The 24,012-nt window shown below is 40.9% G+C and overlaps 2 protein-coding genes and 1 long non-coding RNA gene across 3 annotated transcripts; 2 read left to right on the plus strand and 1 right to left on the minus strand.

The window, feature by feature from the left end:
• Window positions 1-934: 934 nt before the first annotated feature.
• dalrd3 (DALR anticodon binding domain containing 3) lies at window positions 935-13,964 on the minus strand. Its single transcript, XM_030733572.1, has 13 exons — window positions 13,539-13,964; window positions 10,115-10,422; window positions 9,487-9,797; window positions 8,787-8,845; window positions 8,577-8,678; window positions 8,406-8,470; window positions 7,984-8,042; window positions 7,735-7,817; window positions 7,523-7,649; window positions 6,109-6,167; window positions 5,830-5,946; window positions 5,679-5,747; window positions 935-4,074 (listed from the first exon to the last, which is right to left on the minus strand). Exons 1-13 carry the CDS (start codon window positions 13,773-13,775, stop codon window positions 3,955-3,957), a joined length of 1,716 nt encoding a protein of 571 aa, XP_030589432.1. The 5' UTR covers window positions 13,776-13,964; the 3' UTR covers window positions 935-3,954.
• LOC115782999 (uncharacterized) lies at window positions 13,654-14,201 on the plus strand. Its single transcript, XR_004020186.1, has 3 exons — window positions 13,654-13,728; window positions 13,850-14,030; window positions 14,122-14,201. It is a non-coding gene; the product is annotated as an uncharacterized LOC115782999 (long non-coding RNA).
• A 1,462-nt stretch (window positions 14,202-15,663) lies between these two features.
• LOC115782998 (uncharacterized) lies at window positions 15,664-18,278 on the plus strand. Its single transcript, XM_030733573.1, has 2 exons — window positions 15,664-16,246; window positions 17,589-18,278. Exons 1-2 carry the CDS (start codon window positions 15,715-15,717, stop codon window positions 17,867-17,869), a joined length of 813 nt encoding a protein of 270 aa, XP_030589433.1. The 5' UTR covers window positions 15,664-15,714; the 3' UTR covers window positions 17,870-18,278.
• Window positions 18,279-24,012: the final 5,734 nt, after the last annotated feature.

The following is a 24,012-nucleotide window of genomic DNA, read 5'->3' on the forward strand; positions in this document are numbered from 1 at the left end:
ACAGGAACGGTGAGGGAGGAGGCATGCAGGATCTTCAGATTTCCTACTTCAAGCCCACATTTAACATCTGTGTGACAGCTGCACCTGCAGCCACACAAATAAAAAGATGGTAACCCCATGTATCAACACTTTCCAGAACACTTCAGTTTTCATACACGCAGCACAAACATATAGATACATTTAAATGAATATAAATACAAATGACAACACATGATCTTTGATTTCATATACAGTATATTTCCAAAAGTATTCACTCGCCCATCCAAATCACTGAATTCAGGTGTTCCAATCACTTCCATGGCCACAGGTGTATAAAGCCAAAACATGCAGACTGCTTCTCTGAGGAATTCCAGCGTGGTGCAGTGATAGGATGCCACCTGTACAAGTCCAGTCGTGAAATGTCACAACTAAATATTTCAGTCTGTTAGTGGGATTATATCAAAGTGGAAGCGATTGGGAATGACAGCAACTCAGCTATGAAGTGGTACGTAAAGGCAAGATCTTGCATGAAACTCTAGACTGAGGATGACTGATGGACATTTTATATTTCTTCCATTTCTGAATAATTGCACCAGCAGTTGTTACCTTCTCACCAAGCTTCCTGCTGATAGTCTTGTAGCCCATTCCAGCTGTGTGCAGGTCTACAATCTTGTCCCCGGCCTCCTTTGAGAGCTCTTTGGTCTCACCCATGGCAGTAAACATGAAACTACCATAAAAATTTCATTTCTTTGCTTTGAGCAAACTTACAAATTCAGCAGGGGATCAAATAATTATTTCCCCCACTGTCATGTTTCATAAATTCATAATCACACATCTGCATCTGTATATAATTATAAATGACTGAATGCTCCAGTTTTTATACCAGTTTACTGAGCAAAACAAGGATGACAAAGTTGCATTTCAGTGTGTATAATTTACAGTACACAGAAACAGCAGAGCTATACAAGACGTAGGGAGTAAAGCAGCAAGGTTTCAACAGAGCATAAGGCCTCACTTATAAAATATAGAGGTGGTGTCTTGCTTTTCCTGGAGCACTGCAGACTTAATAACTATTTCAGAAAAGCAAATAAAAGCATCAGTCCACAGGAGTGTGAGCAGAATTGCAATGTAGCCCAAATAATTGGAACTGTTTCCACAAGCACAAGTTTGGTTTGAGTCAGTTAATTACAATCTTTCTTTTATAAATGACGGTCAAAAGAGGAATTAGATAAGCAGAAGGGGGGTGGGGGCTACAAAAGAGGAAGAATACAAATAATACACGACATTAGCAGGGTTGGTTCCTCAGTGAAGGATCACTTAACAGTATAAAATGTGCTGCATATCTGTGCATTGAGTGGGTTACTGTTGGGTTGAAGGGCAGCGGGGAGCAAAACATGAAGGGGATTTATCTACAGAGCATCGGTATCAGTATCACCATCTGTCAGACGCTGAAGCTAGAGACCAACATGCAGCCAGAGAGTCTGTCATCTTTATTTTTAATTCAGCAGAAGGGAAAAACACACAAACTGTGGGTGAACAGATGTGTGTAGGCGAGAGTTTGGCAGTATTATTTACTTACATTCAGACGGACAAATACACTTAAGGGTCAGAGGTGTAGAGATTTTCATTAGAAAGGAATTAGGGGGAGCTCAGCTGTAAATGATGCATGCAGCAAAAGCTAAGCAATCTTAGCAGTGCAACAGCAATAAGCATCTCTACACTGGACTTTACTTGGCATGGTAAAAAGATTTAATTGATGAAACTTATTGTTTGACTGCATTATGGGAAATTCTGCAGTCATCTTTTAGCTGTCTGGTTTCCAACCAACAAGCCTTCATGTCAAAATTTGCAGGAGAAATAATGTGAAAGTCCTTGAACAGCGTATGTGACTATACTGAATAATGCAGTCTTGAATAAAATAATAATATAGGCAGAGAGTTGGCATAAAAAAATGTAGGAAAAAAATGAAGGATGGGTGAACAAGGTCAGGTGTTGGGGCCTGAGGCAGCAAAAAAATGTGATCATACTTCTGTTTACACATGACTGCTGTGTAGTAGTGTAGGAGGAAAACGTGACAGTGCCTTAGTACAGTGGTAATTACAGCAGCAGCTAACAGGACAGCTACGAAAATAAAACAACGTAAACATCACCTTCCCTTTTCTAAAAAAGAAAAAAAGGTTTTTAAAAAAAGCACACATTTACAACAAACAACATTTCATGCAGTGAAAAGTAAATCTATGAGATTTTTTAAAAAAACTCTAAAAATTAGTTGAAGAAGCTATGGCACATTTTTACAGACAGTTGGTCACAAACAACAAAAACTGTGGGATCAGAGTTAGACCGTTATTGTTTCACTCCCAAAGTCTACAAATAACATTTTTGGCATAAAAGTCATACATATCATCATCATCATGCCATTTCATGCATGTCTTAAGATTATGGCACAATGAACTACGTTTGTCTGTAACTTATAAACAGCTGTTTTACAGTAACATCTGATTTGTCAAGCAGGTTAACAGTAATTAACTGAAGGGCTCTGAATACTCATATGAACACAGTGATTAAGACTCAGATTAAGAATATATATTCTGTACAGTTCTCTTTTTTAATGACAATAAATATTTATGTGTTGATAAATACAAGGTGGTGAACATACATGAAATGGGACCTTTAACAGTTAAAGAGACTCAAAAAAAGTTGTTTTTTTCTTTAGGCAGTGACAAACCATTTACATGTGATCTAAAGAGGGTTTAATTGTTGTTGGTGACATTAAATAAAGGGGTAATAAGGCAAGTCTTAATACAGATCAGTTGAAACAAACACCATAATTATAATTGGCACCAAATAGTAATTACAGTCACCAGCTAGTTCAGATTGGGGGATTATTGGGTTAAAAGGACAGTCAGCTGATTCAAGAGGGCATCCCAACTCTGCTAACTGAGAGCAATCAAGCCCACCTTGCTGTTAAAATCCTGCTTTTCATAAGGGAAGGAAATCTCCTCCATCATGTAGTGACTAAGCCAAACTTAAAGAAAACAATCTGACATCATGGGAAAATGTACTTACTTGCTTTCTCATTGAAATTTAAATGAAAAACAAGTTATAATTTGCCAATTAGAGAGCTTTAAAAGTTGGTAGATGGACTTTGTTACCGGGATTTAGAGCCAGGCTCCCCCTTTTCTCACTTTCATTCTTCATGTTAGGTACAGCTACCATCCATTCCATGCATCCAAGTGGTACCTTATGTACTTGTATAGTGTATGAATTTAAACCGGGTGATATAGAAACCACAGTTTAACATGCATAAACTCCAAGCAACACCAAAACACATGCAACTGTAATATTTTAAAAAAAGCTGCTGCTACTGTATAACTAGCTATTGGCATGCCAAAGATGTGGAGGACTGCTTAAAACTGGTTGTTGGTCCCTCGCCTTCCACTACGTAGCCAAGATGAACACGACTGAAGGTGAGACATCTGCATTGTGGAATGCTATGAAAGCTACGAGTGCACATCCAGGTAAGTTATAATGTATAACTGTAGCTGTAAGTGTAAACACACATACTGTGTGCAGAAATTCAAAGTACAAAAACATACAATTTGAGACAGAGAAGAATTTCTCATCAGTAAGAAAGCAAATAAGCATCTTTCCCAAATGTTGAAATATTTCTTTAACAGTGTAAAAGCAGCTCAAATATTCCAAGAAAATCATTCGGCCCATATGGAATTGAACAGGGAGCACTTAATACTTACTGTAGTTATGCTAAATCACTGAAATAACCAGACAGTTAGAATATGTCACAATACATTGACAGGGAAATGCAGCAGCGGGACAGTGGGCAGGTAAAATCTCATAATTTGCTTTAACACTGCCAAAAAAGGTGCCAGCTAGATGCACAATACATAGGGATATGGTGTGTGTAAGGAAGGCAGGGAGGTAGAGCTAACAGTGAAGGGTGGGTGAATTATGTCGAGGCTATAGTTGCCTGATGGGAGGAAGGTTAAGGGTGTCCAGAGCGCTGTGGTAGAGCTCTCTCAGCGCTCTCAGTAGATACAGACGGCAAAACATTTGGTTAAAAAGATGAGGCAGCGGCTCCTGCAAAGCAATACAAGAAAGGAAGAAAGATGAAAAATATGGCAAGGGCATATGAGAGAGTGAAAATGCAGAGGAAGAGAAAGGAGGAGTAGAGATTAAAAAAAAAATAATAATAATATAAAGTTACAAATTATATGAAGTTATAAAGTAAAATACTGCTGACCTCAAAATGAACTGCTGTTCTTTTTTGTCAGTTACAGTTGTGGTCAAAACTTTTCATCGTGGGCATGAATGTTATGGTAGTTTTGTGCTTTTAATGATTTCTTTGAGCTGTTTGTTTTCCAGGGTGGGACGACTGTACAGCATACATCTTTAATGACTTCAAAACACAAGAACTGGGTGCTCAAGTTTGAATTTATTATGGACTTTCTCTAATCCGCACAGGGTCAAAAGTAAACATGAAGGCTCAAATATATACATACACTCACTTCAATCTTTTAATAAGTGGTGCTAAAGGTTCCACAATGTCTTTTAACTTGACAAGGCCAAAGCCTGTTAACCTCTTGTTAGTGATCACGACTGATTACAGCTGGTATTTACACAAGTTTGGAAGGTCTCTTGGAGTGATTTCTATACAACTGCAGATTCCAAGGTTTAAATAACTGCACGTGATTTAAACTTCGCCCACATGGAAAAGCCAAATGCCTTCTGGAGAAACATTTTATGGTCAGAAGAAACAAAGACTGAGCTATTTGATTACAATGACAAGAGGTGCGTTTGGAAGAGTAAAGGTGAGGCTTTCAAACTTAAGAACACTGCACCAATTGTCAAGCATGGTGGTGGTAGCATCATGCTCTGGGGCTGTTTTGCTGCTAGTTGGAATAATGAAGGAGGAAGACTAGCTCCAAATTCTTCAACTTCATCTGAAATCAACAAGACAGTTGAAACTTGGACACAATTAGGTGGTCAAACAGGACAATGATCCCAAACAAGCATGAAAACTGGTTTTAGAATGGATAAAGTAGGCTAACATTAAGCTTCTGGAATGATCTTTCCAGAGACCCAACCTCAACTCTACTGCAAATTTGTGGACTATGGACTCGAGCCCCCCTGTGACCATAAACTGGATGGAAGGAAGGAAGGAAGGAAGCCAGGTCTGTGCAGGGAAACCAACCAATTTACATAAACTCTACCAATTTTGCCAAGAAGAGTGGTCAAATATCCAAACCAAATATTAAAGATGTATGTTGTAGAATCATTCCATCCTGGAAAAGAACAGTTCAAACAAATCATTAAAGGCCCCGAACTACCATGACATTCATGCCCATGATGAGTGGATGTAAACTTCTGACCATAACTGGATGTTATGTGTTGTTTAAAAATGGAAACAGAGCACACACAAAAACGTCACATAAACACAAACAAATGGATTTTAGAGGCATTCACATATAATTAAAAGAAAACCTACTGTAACCATAATATTTGATGTGGTAATGGACTTAATCAACAAATGATTAAGTGCATGTCTATAGACAGAGTACAAATATAAAATCTACTTTTTTGGGTACAATATGTATAGTGTAATCCAGTTTAATTCATTTAATCCGTATAGTCTCCTCTTTATAAGCATACACACAAATATACAAATATATGAATATCCTCACCCCCAGCACGTGGACTCGGTTGTAGTAGGAGCTAAAGTCTTTACTGAGCGACACGAGAAATTTACAGATCTGAGGAACACAAACATGTGTATGAGTTAGATAAACATCTGCAACAGCTGACTTATCCACTCATTCTCCTATACACTCTCACCTGTTCAGTTTTTATGTTCACTCTGGCTCCGCCCCCTTCACTATCCAGCGCCTGTCCCAATTGTTCCAGCAGCTCCGAGAATGGAATGAGGTAATTGAAGAGGAGGAGCCACTCACCCTGCCGGTCCAAACACAGTGAAATATTAGCATTGCACGATTAACAACGTAATGCTGGACTTCTGAAGTGGATAGGTTCTAATCTAATAAGAGTAAAATTAAGAAAAATAATCAAATCACAGAGAATGATATATGAGACAAGATAATAATAATAATGTGGCACCTCTTCTTTCAGAGCAGAGAAGTCCAGCTGGGAGTCCTCTGGGATTTCTGGGTACAGACCTGCAGATAAACAGTCAGAAAAACTAAATGTAAAAACAATCTGATCCACAGATTTTCTTTTACTTGCTCAACACCGTAGAAACATTGATTGGACCCAGCAGACCTGTCATTAAGCCATATATACACATATCCCCTCAGCAAAAACATTTGGCTCATGAATGAAAGCTTTCATTCTTTTGGACCCAAGCACATCAAGGATGCTGCACTTAGCTGGTTTCATTCTAATGTTTTAGAAAGATAAAACTATTTTAAGAACCAAGTCACCACAGGGGTTTACTCTTCATCTAAAACTCACATTACCTCTGGTGTACCACAAGTATCAGTTTTAGGCCCTATTTTAATTTCTGTTTACATGATTGCACTTCAGATCATCCAGTGCATCTCTATTCAAGCTATGCAGGCAACTTTTTTAACCTTTATTCAACCAGGAAGTGAAACTCTTGATACTGACAACATCCTTACGAGCGTGTCCTGGGCCAAGACAGGTAAACCAGCCCCTGGAGTAAACTCAAGCAACCAAGGGGAAACCAAGCTCCCCACAGAAGGGCCCTGACCCTCTTACTGTGAGGCAACAGTGCTAGCCACAGAGCTATCGTCCTGCCATGGTGTCACCCTGGAAATCATCATTATTGCTCACTCTGTTCCAACCCGCATCTTTTAATGTGGAGCCCACTGCCAGAACAGAAGAATTCTGGAACAATTTGATCCAGCTCAAAGCTCTGAACAACACATCAGAACTTGCCCGGTCCTGCTTTCTCCAAATAAGAATCTCCAGAATGAAACCAGTGGTCTCAGAGTTCAAAAGGTAATGCATATGAATTGTTATATTTCCTTCTCCTTTTTGGGATGAATGAAGTCTATTACACCTCAAACTAGTTCAGAATGCTTTGGGTAGGTCTCTTACTGTTTTGTTTTTTTTTCCAGATTTGGCAAATAACATTGCTCAAATCCTGGATTCTCTCTGATTTGAAGATGTTATTGACAGTGCTTAAAGCATGTGTTTGTCTGACTTGATCATTTTTGCTATTACTATTTTTATTCTGCTCTGTTATTGCTTCTTCCAAATGTTAATGTTCAAAAAATAGGTACCACATGATAACATCTTGAGTTTTGCAGGACCTCGGATGTCACCCTAAAGCAGCTACTCCTGTATTTTTGTAATTGCGACAGAAATAAAATGCTCCACATACCACATTATTCACCCAGTGAGCAATATTGACAATTCCGCTGAACTCTTAAGGTATTAAAATATAGCCTGTTCTGCTTTTTAATGAGTCTCTCTTTCTCTTCAAACTCAGTGAGGTTAAAGGTCTGATTTATAGGAACATTCATCTAAAGAAAAGCATAGCTCTCACCCTTCTCCACTCCTCTCTCGTAGCTGTCAAACAGAGTGTGCAGTCGGGCGCAGTTATACATCACAAACACTCCTCCTCTGGGCCCCTTGGTTGACACACCCCCTTCCCTCTTGACGTCCAGCGTCACCTAAACAGACGGTTGTCAATCAGTCTGACTTAACACATGAGATCATAGCCGCCTGAAAGGAGACAGAGCTGTAATGATGACTTACAGGACTAGTGTGGACAGTTGACAGCAGCTCAAATCTGACCGTAGCAGAGGTCATAACCTTGATGATGTCCTCCCATGTATGACCTTCAAGAGGAGGAAGCATTTATCTTCAGTTAATTCACTTCATCTACAGTCAGCTGATGTTTCCTTTGGGTCACTCTTTATATAAGCAGAGAATTCATGTAAATGCGTGCACACACACACACACACACACACACACACACACACACACACACACACACACACACACCTTCTACTTGATCTCCATACTTCATTTCTGAGGCCTCCTTCATCTGACCTCTTCTCAGCCTGGAGGACAGAAGGAAGAAGAGAAGGCTCATTAATATAGAAAGCTGAGCTAAAAATATACCACAGTTACATGAAGAAATGCATCATCAACACCCAACAGTGTTCTGTTAATTACATCTGCAATGCTACAGTGCAGGGAAGACGATGGTAAGAGTTTTATTCATGAAAACAAACACACATCTGATGGGGGAGCTGGGCAGGGAGTGTGGAGGAGGAAGAGAGATGTGGAAGACTAATGGAGACAGCAGGAAGAAAAGGCGGGGGCATAATGACATGAGCATGTTGTGAAAAGACAAGAGAGGACAAGGGATAAAAAGGAAAAAAAGAGGCAGAAGCACAGACAGAGAAAGGGTCGTGTCTTACTGCAAGTACTGTGCGGCAGTCAGGTGTGAACCAGGAGTCTTCACAGGCCCACAAACAAGATGCCTCTGCAGACACAGAAAGCAGACCAGGTAAAAATAGTAACACTACAACACTGTATACTCTGAGAGTGTGTGTGTGAATGTGTGTGTGTTTGTGTGTGTGTGTGTCTACCTGTGTGTGTTTGGCTCCACTGGCTCTCCACAGCATTGCTATCTGCTGCTGGCGGAACTCATCTTGACAGGAAGTCACATGTAATGCTGTTACCATGGCTGCCTATGAAAGAGGAAACAATGAAAAAGAAAAAGAAAAAAAAAAAAATCAGTGCTTTGTCTGTTTTATTTTATTTTAAAAACAAAGACATGCAGTGTGTGTTTGTCTCACTGTGCATTCAGCTGTGGAAAGATCCAGTTGTGCCAAGTGGGAAACACTGTCTCTGTTAACTAAAACAGGACAGCAATCTCTTAGTTGTTAATATACAGCACAAAACCTTTGTTCTCTCACTCATCTTTAATCTCACCTAAAGCTGCGTCACTACAATTTTACTCTGAGAACTAAGCTTACTGGCTTTCTTCCAGTAAGTAGGTACCACACAGGAGAAAGTTGGCTTATCATAATCATAAAACAGTGTTCTAAACGCACTAATTAAACAGGAATGTTATATTTATAGGGGCTGCACGTTATTCTTGGCCAGGTCAGTGGCTTCCTGGAGTTTCTTGGCAACCAGGCTGGAAACGCAAGACTTGAGGAGGTCACTGGCCCAGCAAGAAGCATTTCTGGCACAAAACCTCTGATAAAAATGCAGAATGATTTATTTGCATGAACTGTAATTTGTTTCAGCAAAGAGAAATGGCTCGGTTTTTTTTTTTTTGTTTGTTTTTTTCAGAATTATTTTACCAGCTTTATTCTTTTGGAACAAGCAGGGAGATGAGAAATAGATAAATCTAGAACACTGACACATAAAAAGCAAAAACTGACCAAATGTGTTTACCTTGGATTTGGATAAACCTGTCATTTTCCATGATCGGACATGAACGAGGGTCTCAGGTAATCAAGGAAACAATGGGAAAACACTCAGACTCACCTGTGCAGGTGCCAAGGCTGGGGTCGTATCCCAGCAGCCCCTCCTCTTGGAAAACCCGTTTCAGGTTGACCCTGAGCGCTCCTTCACTCTCGTCCTCCTCTGCTTTCCTCCCTCCCCCTCCGCTGGTTCTCCTGCCTCTCTCCATTTCCCTTTCTCTGTACTGAGAGTTCTCTAGCAACTCTTGGATCTTCTCCTCCCGCTCTTCATTTGTCCAATTAGTCGGGGCTGTCGGCCAATCAATTCCCAGAGCTCGGAGGAAATTGACAATGTCGCTGTCCTCAGGTAGTGCGGGGCAGAAGGACACAGCAAATCTGAGACAGGGAAAGGGATTTAAATTTCATTGATGATTAAATGATTAGTCTATAAATTATCAAGAAGCCAAAAATCTTTCAAATTCTGAGGTAAAACAGAGAAAAGGCAGCTAATTGTCACATTTGGGAAGCAGAAAACAATTAATTAAGGCAATTTTCCAGTGTTTTGGTGACAGAGTTATACATCAATTTTGGATGAGAGTAAATCAAAACATAGGATGATTTAAAGCAGTAGGCATGGGTATTTCTGGCAATGCAGTATTTACAAGGTCCTTCTGTCCAGCCATCCATCCATGCTGTAATTAAATCAGACTCACCCCTGTCGTCTCAGCAGTGCCCCCATGTGGTCAGCCAGAAGAACAGTCCTCAGCTGGCCTAAACTCATTGTATCAGGACTGGGTGTGTTGGGTTTAGGGTGCAGTGCGGGACAGTTGAGCACCACACAGCCATGTCTCTGGCTCAAGGGCTTCAGATACTCTGCAGCTCCACCTGCCAGAACAGCCCTGAATGCAGCAGCCCGATCCACCCGCACCCTTAGACCTTCACCCATTACCTCCCCACCAGCCACAGGGAGAACCCCACTACCACGAAGGGATAGGACTCTGGACATCACTGCTGGAGGGACCTGGGTGGATATAAAATGGATGTAGGATAACATAACCATGCAATAAAACAAGTACAATGTAAGAGGCACAAAGGGAAAAGAGTGAACATCAGGTTCTTAGTATTCTAAGCATCAATGGTTGTCTGACATATCAGACGTGCAGGTGATATCATTTGTTATCATAAGATAGATCCTTAAAATGCAGCAATATTACTATGGTATTCTTGATGAGTGCTTTTAAAAAAAAAAAAACACTTTCAAATCCTCTTTTAGAGAAAACCTCTTTGGATCCCTCAATTTTAAGTAATTTTAGGCCCACCTCTAAGCTGCCACTTTTATCTGAAATTTAAAAAAAAAAAAAAAAAAACTATGGACACTCAGTTGATTCATTATATGAACGACAATCAGATCTTTGAAAAACTTAAATCTGGGTTTCGGTCACATCATAGCACTGCGACTACTATGGTGGTCAGTCTCAATGATCCGCTGCTCGCTGACAACTTTAGACTGTTCTCTGTCTTCATTCTGCTTGTTCTTAGCTCAGATTTTGATACTGCAGATCACAACAGTTTAATCAGTGCTGGCACCCATGATGTGTCACTGGATTGGTTCATTCATACGCTACAGTGCCAAAAGATGTGCCTTCACATCCATATGAACATGTGTGGCATCCCATTCTTAATCCATAGGGTTTAATATGATCAGCCCACCCTTTGAAGGTATATCAACCTCATATCTTCTGTGAAGGCTTTCCACAAGGTTTAGGAGTGTTTATGGGAATTATTTTCCATTCTTCCAGAAGCACATTTGTGAGGTCAGACACTGGCTCGCAGTCTCCGCTCTAATTCATCCCAAAGGTGTTCTGTTGGGTTGAGTTCAGGACTCTGTGCAGGCGACTCAAGTTCTTCCACACCAAACTTGCTCATCCATGTGTTTATCGTCCTTGCTTTGTGCAGTGGTGTGCAGTCATGTTGGAAAAGGAAGGGGCCATCCCAAAACTGTTCCAACAATGTTGGGAGCGTGAAATTGTCAAAAATGCCTTGGTATGCTGAAGCATTAAGAGTTTCTTTCACTGGATCTAAGGGGTCGAGCCAAACTCCTGAAAAACAACCTCACGCCATTATCTCCCCCTCCACCAAACTTTACACTTTGCACAATTCAGTCAGACAAGCATCATTCTCCTGCCATCCGCGAAACCCAGACTCATCCTTTAGAATGCCAGACGAAGAAGCGGGATTCTTCACTCTGGAGAACACATCTCTACAGCTCAAGTGGGGTGTGATTTAAACCACTGGATCCAATGCTTTGCATTGTGCTTGGTGATGTAAGGCTTGGGTGCAGCTGCTCGGCCATGGAAACCCATTCCATGAAGCTCTCTACACACTGTTGAGCTAATCTGAAATGCACTTGAAGTTTGGATGACTGTAGCAATTGACTGAAAATTGGTGACCTCTGTGCACTACGCGCCTCAGCATCTGCTGACCCTGCTCTGTGAGCTTACATAGCCGAGTTGCTGTCATTTCCAATCACTTCCACCTTGTTATAAAACCACTAACAGTTGACTGTGAAATATTTAGTAGCGAGGAAATTTCACGACTGGACTTGTTGCACAGGTAGCATCCCATCACGGTACCATGCTGGAATTCACTGAGCTCACGAGAGCTACCCATTCTTTCACAAATATTTGTAGAAGTAGTCTGCATCCCTAGGTGCTTGGTTTTATACACCTGTGGCCATGGAAGCGATTGGGACACCTGAATTCAATTATTTGGATGGGTGAGTGAATACTTTTGGCAATATAGTGTATCTGTCTAATAGGTCATTCTCTGTAAGGATTGGTGATGCCTCTTCTTCTTACACTCCTCTCTTTTGTGGGGTCCCCAGAGAGCTATCTTAGGTCCTCTCTTATTCACAATCTCCATGCTACCCCTCAGACAAATCTTTACTCAGGCATCAGTTATTGTAACACCCAAAGCCTGCAATTAATTCAAAAATGCTGCTGCCAGGCTTTTAACATGTAGCAAAAACAGCAACTACAGTTTTAGAATCAATTTTAAGATTTTAGTGCAGAGGACCAAGTCTGGCTCCTGCCTCTTATCTGTGAGATGCTGACTCCATATGAGTCTGGCTGCTGCCTCAAATTTTTTGGCATGGCCTTGGCAGTGGTTCCAAAGGCCCATTTAGTCACTGAAGATGATTGAGCCCTTGCAGTCCAGGCCCCACGACTTTGGAATTCACTGCTTGAGGATCTCCGGAGGGCCAAGATGTAACCTTCTTTTTCCTTATTCTTTTAAATTTTAAATAGTTTTAGTTTCCACTGTCTTTCAGTTAGTCTCAGTGGAAAAAAAACATTAGATAATGGAGTCTGCTTTAGAAATCAATGCCAGTGCATCTCTGCACTGTAAACAAAACAAGTCACTGGTGGAACATAATACACGCACTAATCTGTTTTCTTGTTAAATCTTCATATTTGCATATTTTATGGCTAATCATATGAACATGCTTTGGAACGGGTCATTTTAAGTCCTATATAACCTCAGTTGCAGCACAGCCAGCTTTGCCTTTCCATCTGTCTGACCTATATTGTATGTGCCAGTCATGGGTTAATAATTACTGCTGCTGGCTGTTAGAGCCTGGTCGATCACGATGGAGCAAAGAACTGGGCCCTCAGTATCATTCAGATGCGCGTATTGGTTTGGGTCTTCAGATGCTATTTATGATACGGTGTGGGATTCACAGGTAGTATAAAGCAGATAGTTCCGGTCCCCCCGCTCCTATTGGCCGAATAACGTCCGAAACAACCGAAAACACCTTTAGTTGGTTTTAATATCACTGTATTACTGCGCTAAACGAACTGGCACCAAAGCAAACACGTTAGTGCCGAGGAACTACACTGCTTAGCGGAGGAATTAAATGAGTTGTTTATGGGAACTTCTGTGTGTTTAAGTGGCGGTATTCCTGCTGTTTGGTGACAGCATCCGGTTTGACTCAATTTAAGAACCGTGTTTAGAGAGCGCATTAAGCTAGTAACTTAATAGTTGGCGCTATTTCGAAATAATATAAAACAGCACATCATGAAATTAGTATTTGGGCATAAAAGGGGGCTAATAAATCCAACAGGTATCAGTCAAACCAACCTGTCCGTCCGCATATAGCGTGTTAAGCATCGTGGTCGGTGACAAGAAGTCCCTGTTCCGTAGGTTTTTAGCGCTGCTCTCCTTAAACCAAAGCTTCTCCGGTTCGGGGAATACCCTGTCACCGTTTCCACGGCTGGAACCGTGGACATCTTCACGCTTCCCCCGCAGCGCGGAGCTCAGAGCCCGGACGGTAGGGGTGATCCGAAGGGGCGAGAGCGCCTCGATATTCTCCATCATCACCACTACACAAACAGGTGAGCTTTCTACCAGGCAGTCAGCACATTCACCCTTTGCTCATATCTTCTGTCAAGGCGCCGTCTTGCTGGTTGCGTTGATGCGAGCAGATACCTAGGCGCTCGGTGGGTCGCTGGTTGATGTCAGATGTTGCACTGCATTGGCTGTTTTCCTCCTTGCGGAACTAGTGAAATGCAATCGGTGTTTCATCCGAGAAACATTTGCGTGTCGGAGCAGGACGGCGCCATCCAGTGTTAGGTAAAGTAATTGCAACCACACGATATGCTCAAATGTTTGTGGACAGATGCTGCTGTCTGCGCTGAGGACCTGAAACTTTGTTATTGTTTAGGCTTGCCACCTCTGATCCAGTGAGGGGGAAACCTCAGTCTTACAACATACAGCTCCCTCATGTTTCATAATGATCCCACAGCTCAGTCCTATCACACACTTTTGCAGTGAATCATCCTGTAGCTATATGAGGCAGGCTCTTGAGGAAAGCCTTCTATCAGGGATGAAGTTGAGTTATATCATTTTGTTACTGCATGTGGCTTAGGAGTGAATGTTCACCGGTTAAACGTTGTTTAGATGTCTACATACATTTGGCCAAATAATTTATATACATCAACAACGGCAAGAAGCCATAAGCTGAAACCACTAGCAGATTAGTATGTAGGAACAATTTTTACAGTCATCTAAATAATTATTTTAAAGCATTATAAAGTTCCCAAATTAATGTCCATCCATTTTCTTCTGAACATGTTAAATTAAACTGTATTGGAAATTGTGTTTTTGGATTTAAAATGTTGAAATTGTATTGTATAGCTCTTCACTGTCATTTTAAATACAAGACCCAAAGAGATGTCAGTGAATGTGAGGAAGGCTGTCATTAGGCTGAAAAACCCAAATGAACCTATCAGAAAGACAGCAAAAACTTTAGGAGTGGTCAAATCAGCAATCTTTTACATTCTTAAAAAGAATGGATGCACTGGCCAGATCAGCAACACCAAAACACCTGACAGCCCACAGAAGACAACAAAAGTTCATAATGACAAAACTACAACCTCACAACATCTAACTAACCAAGTTGAGAACACTCTCAAGGAGGTAGATGTATCACTGTTAAAGATCAAGAGAATCAAGAATACAGAGTGTTCTCAACAAGGTACAAAACCACTGGTTACACTCAAGAACAGGAAAGCCAGATTAGACTTTGACAGGAAACATCTAAAAGGCCTGCACAGTTCTTTGGGCAGATGAAACCAAGATTAGCTTGTATCAGAATGATGGGTAAAGTATGGAGAAGGAAAGAAACAGCTCTGATCTAAAGCATACTGCATCATTTGTGAAACAGGTTAGAGGCAGTGTTATGGTATGGGTATGTATGGCTGCCAGGGGAACCGGGTCACTACTATTTACTGATGATGTGACTGCTGAAGTAGCAGGATTAGTTGTGAAGTGTACAGGGCAATACTCTGCTCAGAGTGAGCCAAATGCTGCAAAACTGATCAGACAGTGGACAGTTTCTCATGGCAAAGAAATGGGATATTCTTCAGTGGCGCAGTTTGTGGCTGTTCAGAGTGATGGGGCTTATCAACTGATTTATGCACAGCAAACTGACAGATGCTGATTTACTGGATGGTTTCAGACCACTTTAGACCACCCTGTCCTAAAGGATCTGATTAGCTCGCTAACATTTAATTAAATCGGATCATTTGTAACGGGGTGATAGTGTTTGTGACATCCTGCACTGCTGCCGGCTGCTCCCGTCCACTTTCCAGACGAGGCGCAGTTCATCTCAGACGAGCCTCTTTCAGCACGTCGTTTTCCGGCGCAGCGGTGTGACGCAGAGGGTGCAAGGATTTTTTTTTTTAAAAAAGAAAAAAAAGGCGTTTTTAGTAAGTTGAGACGTTTCGGTGGCCGAATTGATGAACACAACGCCAGGATGCACAACTGGCAGGAGAACGAGATCAGAGAACTTCTGAAGATCCGCGGGTCGGACGCGATCCGCAACTTGATCACGGGCACAGCGAAGGACTCTGTCGTTTACCACCGGATGACCAGGCTGCTGGCGGAAAGAGGGGTCCACAGGTCCAACATGCAGGTAATCAGCAAGCTGAAGGCGCTCAGGAGACAGTATACCAAGTACCACGAACAGAAGACCCGCTGCGGGAGCGGCCGCGTCGACTGGCTGTTTTACGACGACTGCCACAGGGTTTTCGGGAATGCTCCGGCCGGGAACCCGGTGATGAAGAGGCACAGAAGTCCGGCGCCACCTCCTGCACCTACGCCCTCCCCGCCACTGCCCCCTCCACCTCCGCACCCCTCTTCCAGCAGCGAGGAGCATTCAGAAGTTGTAGTTGGCATCTGGGACGAAGTGGACGACAGAGAGCTCAACAAGCACCTGGGTCCAGTGGAGGTGGATGACGACGAGGACCAGTACAGCCCATCAGAGCACGCGCAGACCATCAGTGCCCGTGAGTTTGTGTTACTGTTGTAGTTCTGTGAAGTTTGCAGGGGCGGAGCTGGGTACTCAGCACAGGGGGCGGAGCGCTCTCCAAGGGCTCCTCTGATGAAGAAATATGTCTGTTCAAAAGTGAAGTATTTGCTTCATGTGAGTACTAGAATAACTCTGTAAATAACTCTTTACAAGTAAATGCCCTGCAGTGAACACTCTGCTGAAGTCAAAGCTGACTTTGACTTTCCATATGTGCAGGGCATGCACAGCACTGAAATGTAGTTTCCCCTTGACCCACACTGTGCAACAAAAAGAAATATAATAGAAATTAAACAGAACTATAAGATTATGAAATACAGCTATGAAGGATAAATGAAGTATCAAGTATAAATATGAATTTCACAAGATATATTAAAGCCTATGTACAAAACTGTGAAGGGTATTGCAGTTTGTGTGTGTATGTACATATATATATATATATATATATATATATATATATATATATATATATATATATATATATATATATATATATATATATATATATATATATATATATATATATATGTACATACACACACATATATGCTGGAATAATTAGGAAACTGCACATAAAGTACTAAAAGTAGTCACTACAGAGAAGTGTCTGCTGTATGTCTTATACTATTGCATTTTCTCACTACATTATTGTTACATGTTAATAAAAAGCAGGCTTTTACTGCTGCAGCAGGTGGAAATGGAGCTTGACTGTTGCACATCAGACTGAAACTAATCATTGTTTTGATTTTGGTTTAATCTGCCGAAACTATTCTCAGCAAATGTTTTGTTAGGTTGTCTTCTGAAAATGGTCTCGGGGCCCAAGTGAAATCATTTTAGGAAAGGCAGAACATTCACACACGCATATATATGTGTGTGTGTGTGTGTGTGTGTGTGTGTGTGTGTGTGTGTGTGTGTGTGTGTGTGTGTGTGTGTGTGAGAATGTTCTTATTTAGTCAAACAAGCCTATGGGCAACAATAAAAACAGCTGGAGCCACTCTGTCAGGCAAGCTTGTTTTTGAAGGGGAAGACATTATATTCTTGCAAGCATTCAAATTAATCTCTGGTCAACAGTTGGGTCTCCAGTTCTTTATCTAATCTATGTGACCTATGCATTAGGATCAGTATCATCAGATGTCAACATTCTGTTCTTATCGCAAGGCTCTTTTATTGCTGCAGTTTGTTCAGTGGACTTGAAAAGAAGGACTGACTGTTAGCCTAGTAGTCATAGTTTGTCTCTGAGTCGCTTGTGCTGAAGCTCACAGATGAAGAAATTGTGCCACAGTCCTGTTAATGACACACTGCACTGTGTCTTTGTTTTATAGCGCACGCAATCCCATCAAAGAAAAGGAAAACGACAGTGATGGAGCAAGTCTCCACTTTAGTGTCGGCGACGGTCGCCCAGCTCAGAGAGATGGACGCTGCCATGCAGGCGCAGGAGGACGCCCGTCTGCAGAGGTTAATGGACCACGAGAGGGAAATGCAGAACAGTCTCGTGAGCCAGCTCATAGCCATGAATGAAAGGATCAGTCGAGAAAACCACGAAAGACACCTTGAACTCGTGGACAGAATACTGTCCAGGTTCCCTTCGCCTTCGGGCCACTGACTGACTCGTCCTCGTGAGAAATGACAGCTCGTGACAAAGTCTTCCACCAGCTGTCCAGTGCCTCAGCCCACATTCCTTCTTTTTACTGTATTTCTGTAAGGATTTAAAAAAACAAAATCACTTCCACTCGATGTTAACCTCAACTCTGCTCAGCTGTAGCTACTGCAGATCCAGGTCATGTTCACACCGCAGGTTTTCAGCCTCTGTTTTCATCTGGGTTTCTGATCATGTGACTTCATTTAAATCTTTTAGTTAACCAGTTCATACCAGTGTAAACTGGCAGTGGTGCTAGAAAAGCTAATATGCAGATAAAGAAATATCAAAACACTAATTTGAATGAAATAATGATGCTGCCCCATAATGGGCTGCTTTGACTCTGTTTTGCTTCAGACAAGAAGCTTTTAAACCCATACTGTAATTCAGTTTTATCATACAATATATCAAACATGTAAAAAAAAAAAAAAATATATATATATATATATATATATATATATATACAAAAAGAAGCGTTCTGTCTTCTTTAGCCATGATTTTTTGATAACTTAGCCCACTGTGGAAGATCAAATAGAGCAGCTTTCTTTGTGTGAAAGAAATTTTTTTTTTTTGAGCTCTTTAATGTTCTTCTTTGTTGCTGCAGGAATTTATTAAACTCAGATTCTCATCTTACGTACAAATAGCTGTAAGCAAGAAAGAAAACTTCAGCAATCCCAGCGTTTGTGAACATTTTAAGCTTCACGCTGCTGGGAAACAGGCCCCGGATCTGAGTCGCTCTGTGTGACTCTGAATATCTGCATTTGGTGGATTTACACCTGCGGTGTGAACGTACAACAGAGGATGGCTGAGTTAGTATAGGGTCTGACACGTGGGTGGGTGTATCCAAGCTGAACATGGTTGTGTGAACACTGAAATGTAACACAAAGTAGCAGTGCGCTCAGCTTCAAAGCTTAAACATGCGTCGCATGTCTGGTCTTGACAAATATGAAAACAAACAGAATACAGGCGCCCACTGATAAGCATTCATCCTGCCTAAGAATAAAGAGCATATTTCAGCTATAAGATGTCATCAGAATAATCTGGTGTAATTATGATATATATACCAGGTGAGGTTCAGACACCAATCAACAAAGAGGACACACTTGCATGATAGAAAGCAGGACACGCACCCCCAAATGGTGCCCCACCAGAAAACTATCAAAATGCTACAATTGTCTATAGCAGAATAAAAATGTAACATATTTGTATGAAGCCTTCATCACTTTATCTTTTATTTTGAACTAAAGGAGAATCTTGTAGAACCAAATATGTGCTCGGCCCGTTGCTTCAGCCTCGTTAGTGGGTTGGTGCTGGGCAGGTTTAGCGTATTGGACTCTACGCACTGAAAGTACTGCTGAGTTGTTTCCTGTCATCTTTTGGCATCACCATGTTACAGATACTCCTCTATAGATGATGCTGTTTTTCCTCACTTATATAGATTTTGTAGGTTTGAAAGGGCGTGTCACTTTGTTTATTATATGGTTTGTGTTTGTGTTTCTTGTGTAGATTTTTATTTAAACATTGTGACCAGTAATGTTGCGGTGATGTCATCATTCTATAATGGTCATTCTATGGAGTCTTGTGAAGCTTTAATTGTGCATGTGGACATGTTTTCATGTTGATTATTTACTTTTATGATTCTTTCCTATCATGAGGATTTTCTCGTGGGCCGCCTTTGCCTGCTTTCTCATGCTTTCTGTCTCAGTGTCCTCTTTGCTGATTGCTGTTTTGGATCTCACTTGGTTTCTAAGTAATGCCCAACTATTTTGGGGGGCAAAACAAACTTGTCTCACCCAACAATAGCCATTAAGAAGAATACATATACATGTTGTGTGCTGGTTTGTTTTCATGTGTAAACAGTGGACCGGACTCCTCAGTAAAAGCAGAACAACTCACGCTGGCAGCTGCTGCTTTGCGATGGAGGAAATAGTAAAATTTTCTCATGTGATCTGACATTTACACGACAGCACGGGTGGCTGTGTTGAAATCTGGCTTTTTGAAAAAGCATTGTTATCACACATAAACTCTGCAGCAGTCCTGAGAGGGAGAGGAAACCACAGATAGTGACTGCGCACATAACGCCACTGTAATCCTCTGTTGTGGCACAGGTCATAAGCAACATGGGGTGATGGGTGCTGCAACAAAAATGTACAATAACTGTGAGTTTAGAATATGAGGTTTATTAGAGATCTCATTAAGAAATACAATTAGTTACACCAAAAATGTCAAAAAAAATATATATATCACATTTGCAGCTGGCTCTTCAGTTGCTGCTCTGAGTGTCATTCTTGGCTGACACGAAATTCCCGGTTGCGTTTACTGTTCTCAGCAATCCGGGAGAAAACGTGTCATTGAGGAAAAACACCTTCTGCACTATTATACATCCTTTTCAAACCAGCGGCAGAGCATCACAGGACCTTCCGGGTGTTCGTTTCACTTTCTTCACTCATTCAGCAGAACTCAAACCAAAGGTCTACCCTGGGTGGACCGTGATGGTGAGCAGTGGCTGTTTCTCTGCAGCTCAGTCAGCTGCGTATTTTTATTATAGATGTTTTTAAAGTTTTCTGTACTGTTACCAGTGTTTTACTGTCTTAAAGCTTTGCTTTTTTCCCCTTTAATGTGAGAGTTTTCAGCTGAAGTGACATGAATTCATTTCCAAATGCTGACTAAAAAAAAAAAAAATAATAATCTAAAGTAACCTGCGGTGGAGAAGTGGGACTGTAATGTCTGATCTGTGGGAGGAAGGGGGATGCCCCGGGCTTTTCTCAGTGAACAGCCCGTCAGTTCGGGATGTCTTGTGCGCCATGGGATGGAAACGGACCCCATAACCAGCTGGGGCTCAGAATCACAGCTGCATTATGGGTTCCGTTACAATCCCACCCACAAAAAGAGGGTTCAACGGGGCTGGCCTCAGGTCAGCACGGCTGAAAAAGACAAAAAAAAGTTAGAAACAGAAAGTAGGTGAATTTACATGTTTCAGACCGATGGTCAAAATCAGTCTGGACTAGAAATAAGTGGAAGTGAGATGCATTAAAATGCATTATGTTATGTTATATTATGTTTCATCTTAAAAGACAGAGCATCCTACCTATTATCCTGTCAGTGTGGGGGGGGGGACAAAAACTACGAATGAGTATTATTTTGTTTTATGTAAAGCGATTTTAGTGATTTGAAATTGAGAAGTGCGGTTTGTTTCCATTGTTGGTCTATGTGAGCAGCTGAAAGCTGAGTTGATTCAGTGGCTGTTGGAGAGCTGGAACTTCCCCTGCCTCATTTTGTTCTGGTTTTTTCGGTGCTGATGCGACCTCATCTCACTCGATCTGTGCTGGTTCACAGTGGATTTGAATGGAAACTGTGTAGCCTCCATGACTATGTGCTTTAAGCTGTTTGGCTGACACATGAACAATCAGAAGTATTTCACCAATAAATGACTGCGACCCTTTTCTTTTGCTCCTTTTGATAAAATTCATTTTTATAAGTAATTTGTCATTTTCAGCTGTTTATTCTCACTCTAACGGCTGATTTTCGCTTCTGCAGGAGCAGACGTTAAGCGTCTGAGGCGATCAGAGTCCAGTGTTTTTATACTGTAACATAAAACAGCCATTAAAATCACCCACCCACTCAGGTGTAACTTGGTGATGTAAAAGTCACACTTGACTTGAGTGGAAACCAGATTCTGACAGTGTGAGAGATTTTAGTTTATGTTTAGCAAAATCCCTCAAAACAAGGCAGACCTCCCAGTCGCACAACAGCTGCCTCCTCACAGCAGCTTAAAGAAAAGATGAAATGCTTGTGATCAAATTTGTAATAAAATGGTCAAAGAAATGAGTGAGTGTTATAAAGACAAACTGCTTCTTACAGGGAAACTCTTATTAACCAAAGTACATTTTTTTTAAACAAATATATGGGTTACTAAATTCGTACTTTCCTTTAAGTTAGATAATTTACTGTGCTCGCCTGTTTGGATGTTTTTAAAAGAGAGTTTATACTAAGTGAACACTAATACACACACACACACACGCTACCCTTGAAAGTTCAGTCTATTTGATGAGGAAAGGTGGCAAAAAGCCACAAACACACATACAGCTTCCCCAAGATGCAGCAGTAAGAGAGGAGGGAAAAAAAAACAGTGAGAGGCTCAGTTTGTCAGCTTTCAAGATTCCACTATTAATATATTAAAATATCTGCCCATTAGATCTTGAAGAAGGGGGTTATGACTGCAGTGGAGTCATAACCCCATAGTTATAAACAGGACGTCATATTGGTATTCTACCTTGAAAAACCAGTTTTGTGTTATCAGTTGTTAGAAAGAAAAAGAAAGCAAACACGAGAAGGGGCAGGGGAGGTCAGTCTGACAAGGAAGAGCTGATAGAAACGATAAAAAGGAAGAAGAGAGCCGAAGAGAAAACTTTAAGGAAGAGATTTCCATCGTAAGGACTCTTCCTGTGAACCTTAAAACTGAGCTTCAGACCTTCACTCCGCCCTGTACATAAGCTCTAATTCAGGAAAGTAAGAGGCGCAGTTACTGGAAAAGAGACTAAACAGCAGCTCAGAGATACTTTCAGTTTAGCCTTTGTGCTTAAACCCCTGATCAAACCCTTGAAAACACTTTCTAGCTCTAGTGCAATGTGAGGGGAATAAACATGGAATAAACATATGTATTACAATAAAAAAAAAAAAACAAAGGTGTGAGATGAATGTGAGGAAAGAGTTAAAATGTTAAACTGAATAAGGAGAAAGAGAGGGAGAGAGAGGGGTGGAACCATTCAGAAGCCAAACAAGAGAATGAAAGTAAAGTGAATGTACACACAGAGCTGCCAGAAACACAGCTGGACACTCGCAGTCGGCATCGGTGAAACTTAGAAAGCTTAACGCGCTCCAGCTCACCTGCGTCTCCGAGCGGTGCGTCGTCCTCTGTAGTCCCGTCTGCCAACTGCTCCGGGACTCCAAACTTCCTCTTTAAATAGTCCACAGATTCATTTCACTTTCACTTCTCCTGAGTACAAAACTCCTCCTTTCCGTCCTTTATCCACTCCCACCACCCCGACTCCTCTTGCCCACCTCAACAACAGCTGTTTTTCTTTATTTATAATATATTCTAGTTGAACAAAAATGCTCATAATTGGTCTAAAAGTTTAGTTTTATTTGATTTTTCTGCTAAAATTGTGGTTCAGTTTATTTAAAGCTCTACTGATCAGGTGTAATTTGAAGTTTAAATGTTTTCATGTATCATGAGACAACCATACATCCATATATTTTATACATTGTTTTATTACCTGTAATACAGATAATTGAAGTAAAATCAGTTTCTCTGTATTTTATGACTGAAATACATTCATTTTTATACTGTGTACACGGTGTGTCACCTTACTGTGTTCTGTATTTGCCGTTGAATCTCTGCCGGCTTTTTATTAACATGTAAAATACTGTTAACATGTTTTTACATTTTATAAAGCATCAAATAACCAAAATAACATGCAGTCAAGTTAAGAAGTTTTAGTTTTTAGCTGCTGAGGTTTTGTGATGAAACTGTGGAAACAGCTGGATTATTCAGGCTAATAAAGACTTTGTTTCTGCAAAGAGATGCAAGTGTTAATTCTTAATTTTTTTTTTTTCCTCCTTCACTGTGTTGGAGCAGACAGTTAAATCTCTACAACTAAACTTCAGGGTGCGCGAGTGCTGTAAATGACCAATGCTGCACCTTTAATTACTTAATAAAATCTGTTATTTTTGATTGAGTTTCAAATTTGATTGTCATATACAGACAATCACTGAACATCCTCACCAGTAATGACAATCTTTGCAAAATAAAATAACGCTTTAATAAAATAATATATTTAAAAGTTTGTACTGCAACAGTGTAATATGTCCGAGTGTGGGTGCAGTCATTTCTTTTAGTGTCCTTCTTAGTACGTGAAGCTGATCTTTTTGTAACCATTAATCAACTATATAATCATTCGTTTATTTCAAATTTTCATATTTATCTCAGCATCAAGAGTAAATATAATTTATTATTAGTTTTTCTAATGTTTTAGCTGTTACACAGCTGTGTCTGTAGTAATAATGACTTAATACTAACAATAGTGGTGACAGCAGAGGTAGCGCCAGAC

The sequence above is a fragment of the Archocentrus centrarchus genome, chromosome 7, assembly GCF_007364275.1.
Source record: "Archocentrus centrarchus isolate MPI-CPG fArcCen1 chromosome 7, fArcCen1, whole genome shotgun sequence".
Lineage (NCBI taxonomy): Eukaryota > Metazoa > Chordata > Actinopteri > Cichliformes > Cichlidae > Archocentrus > Archocentrus centrarchus.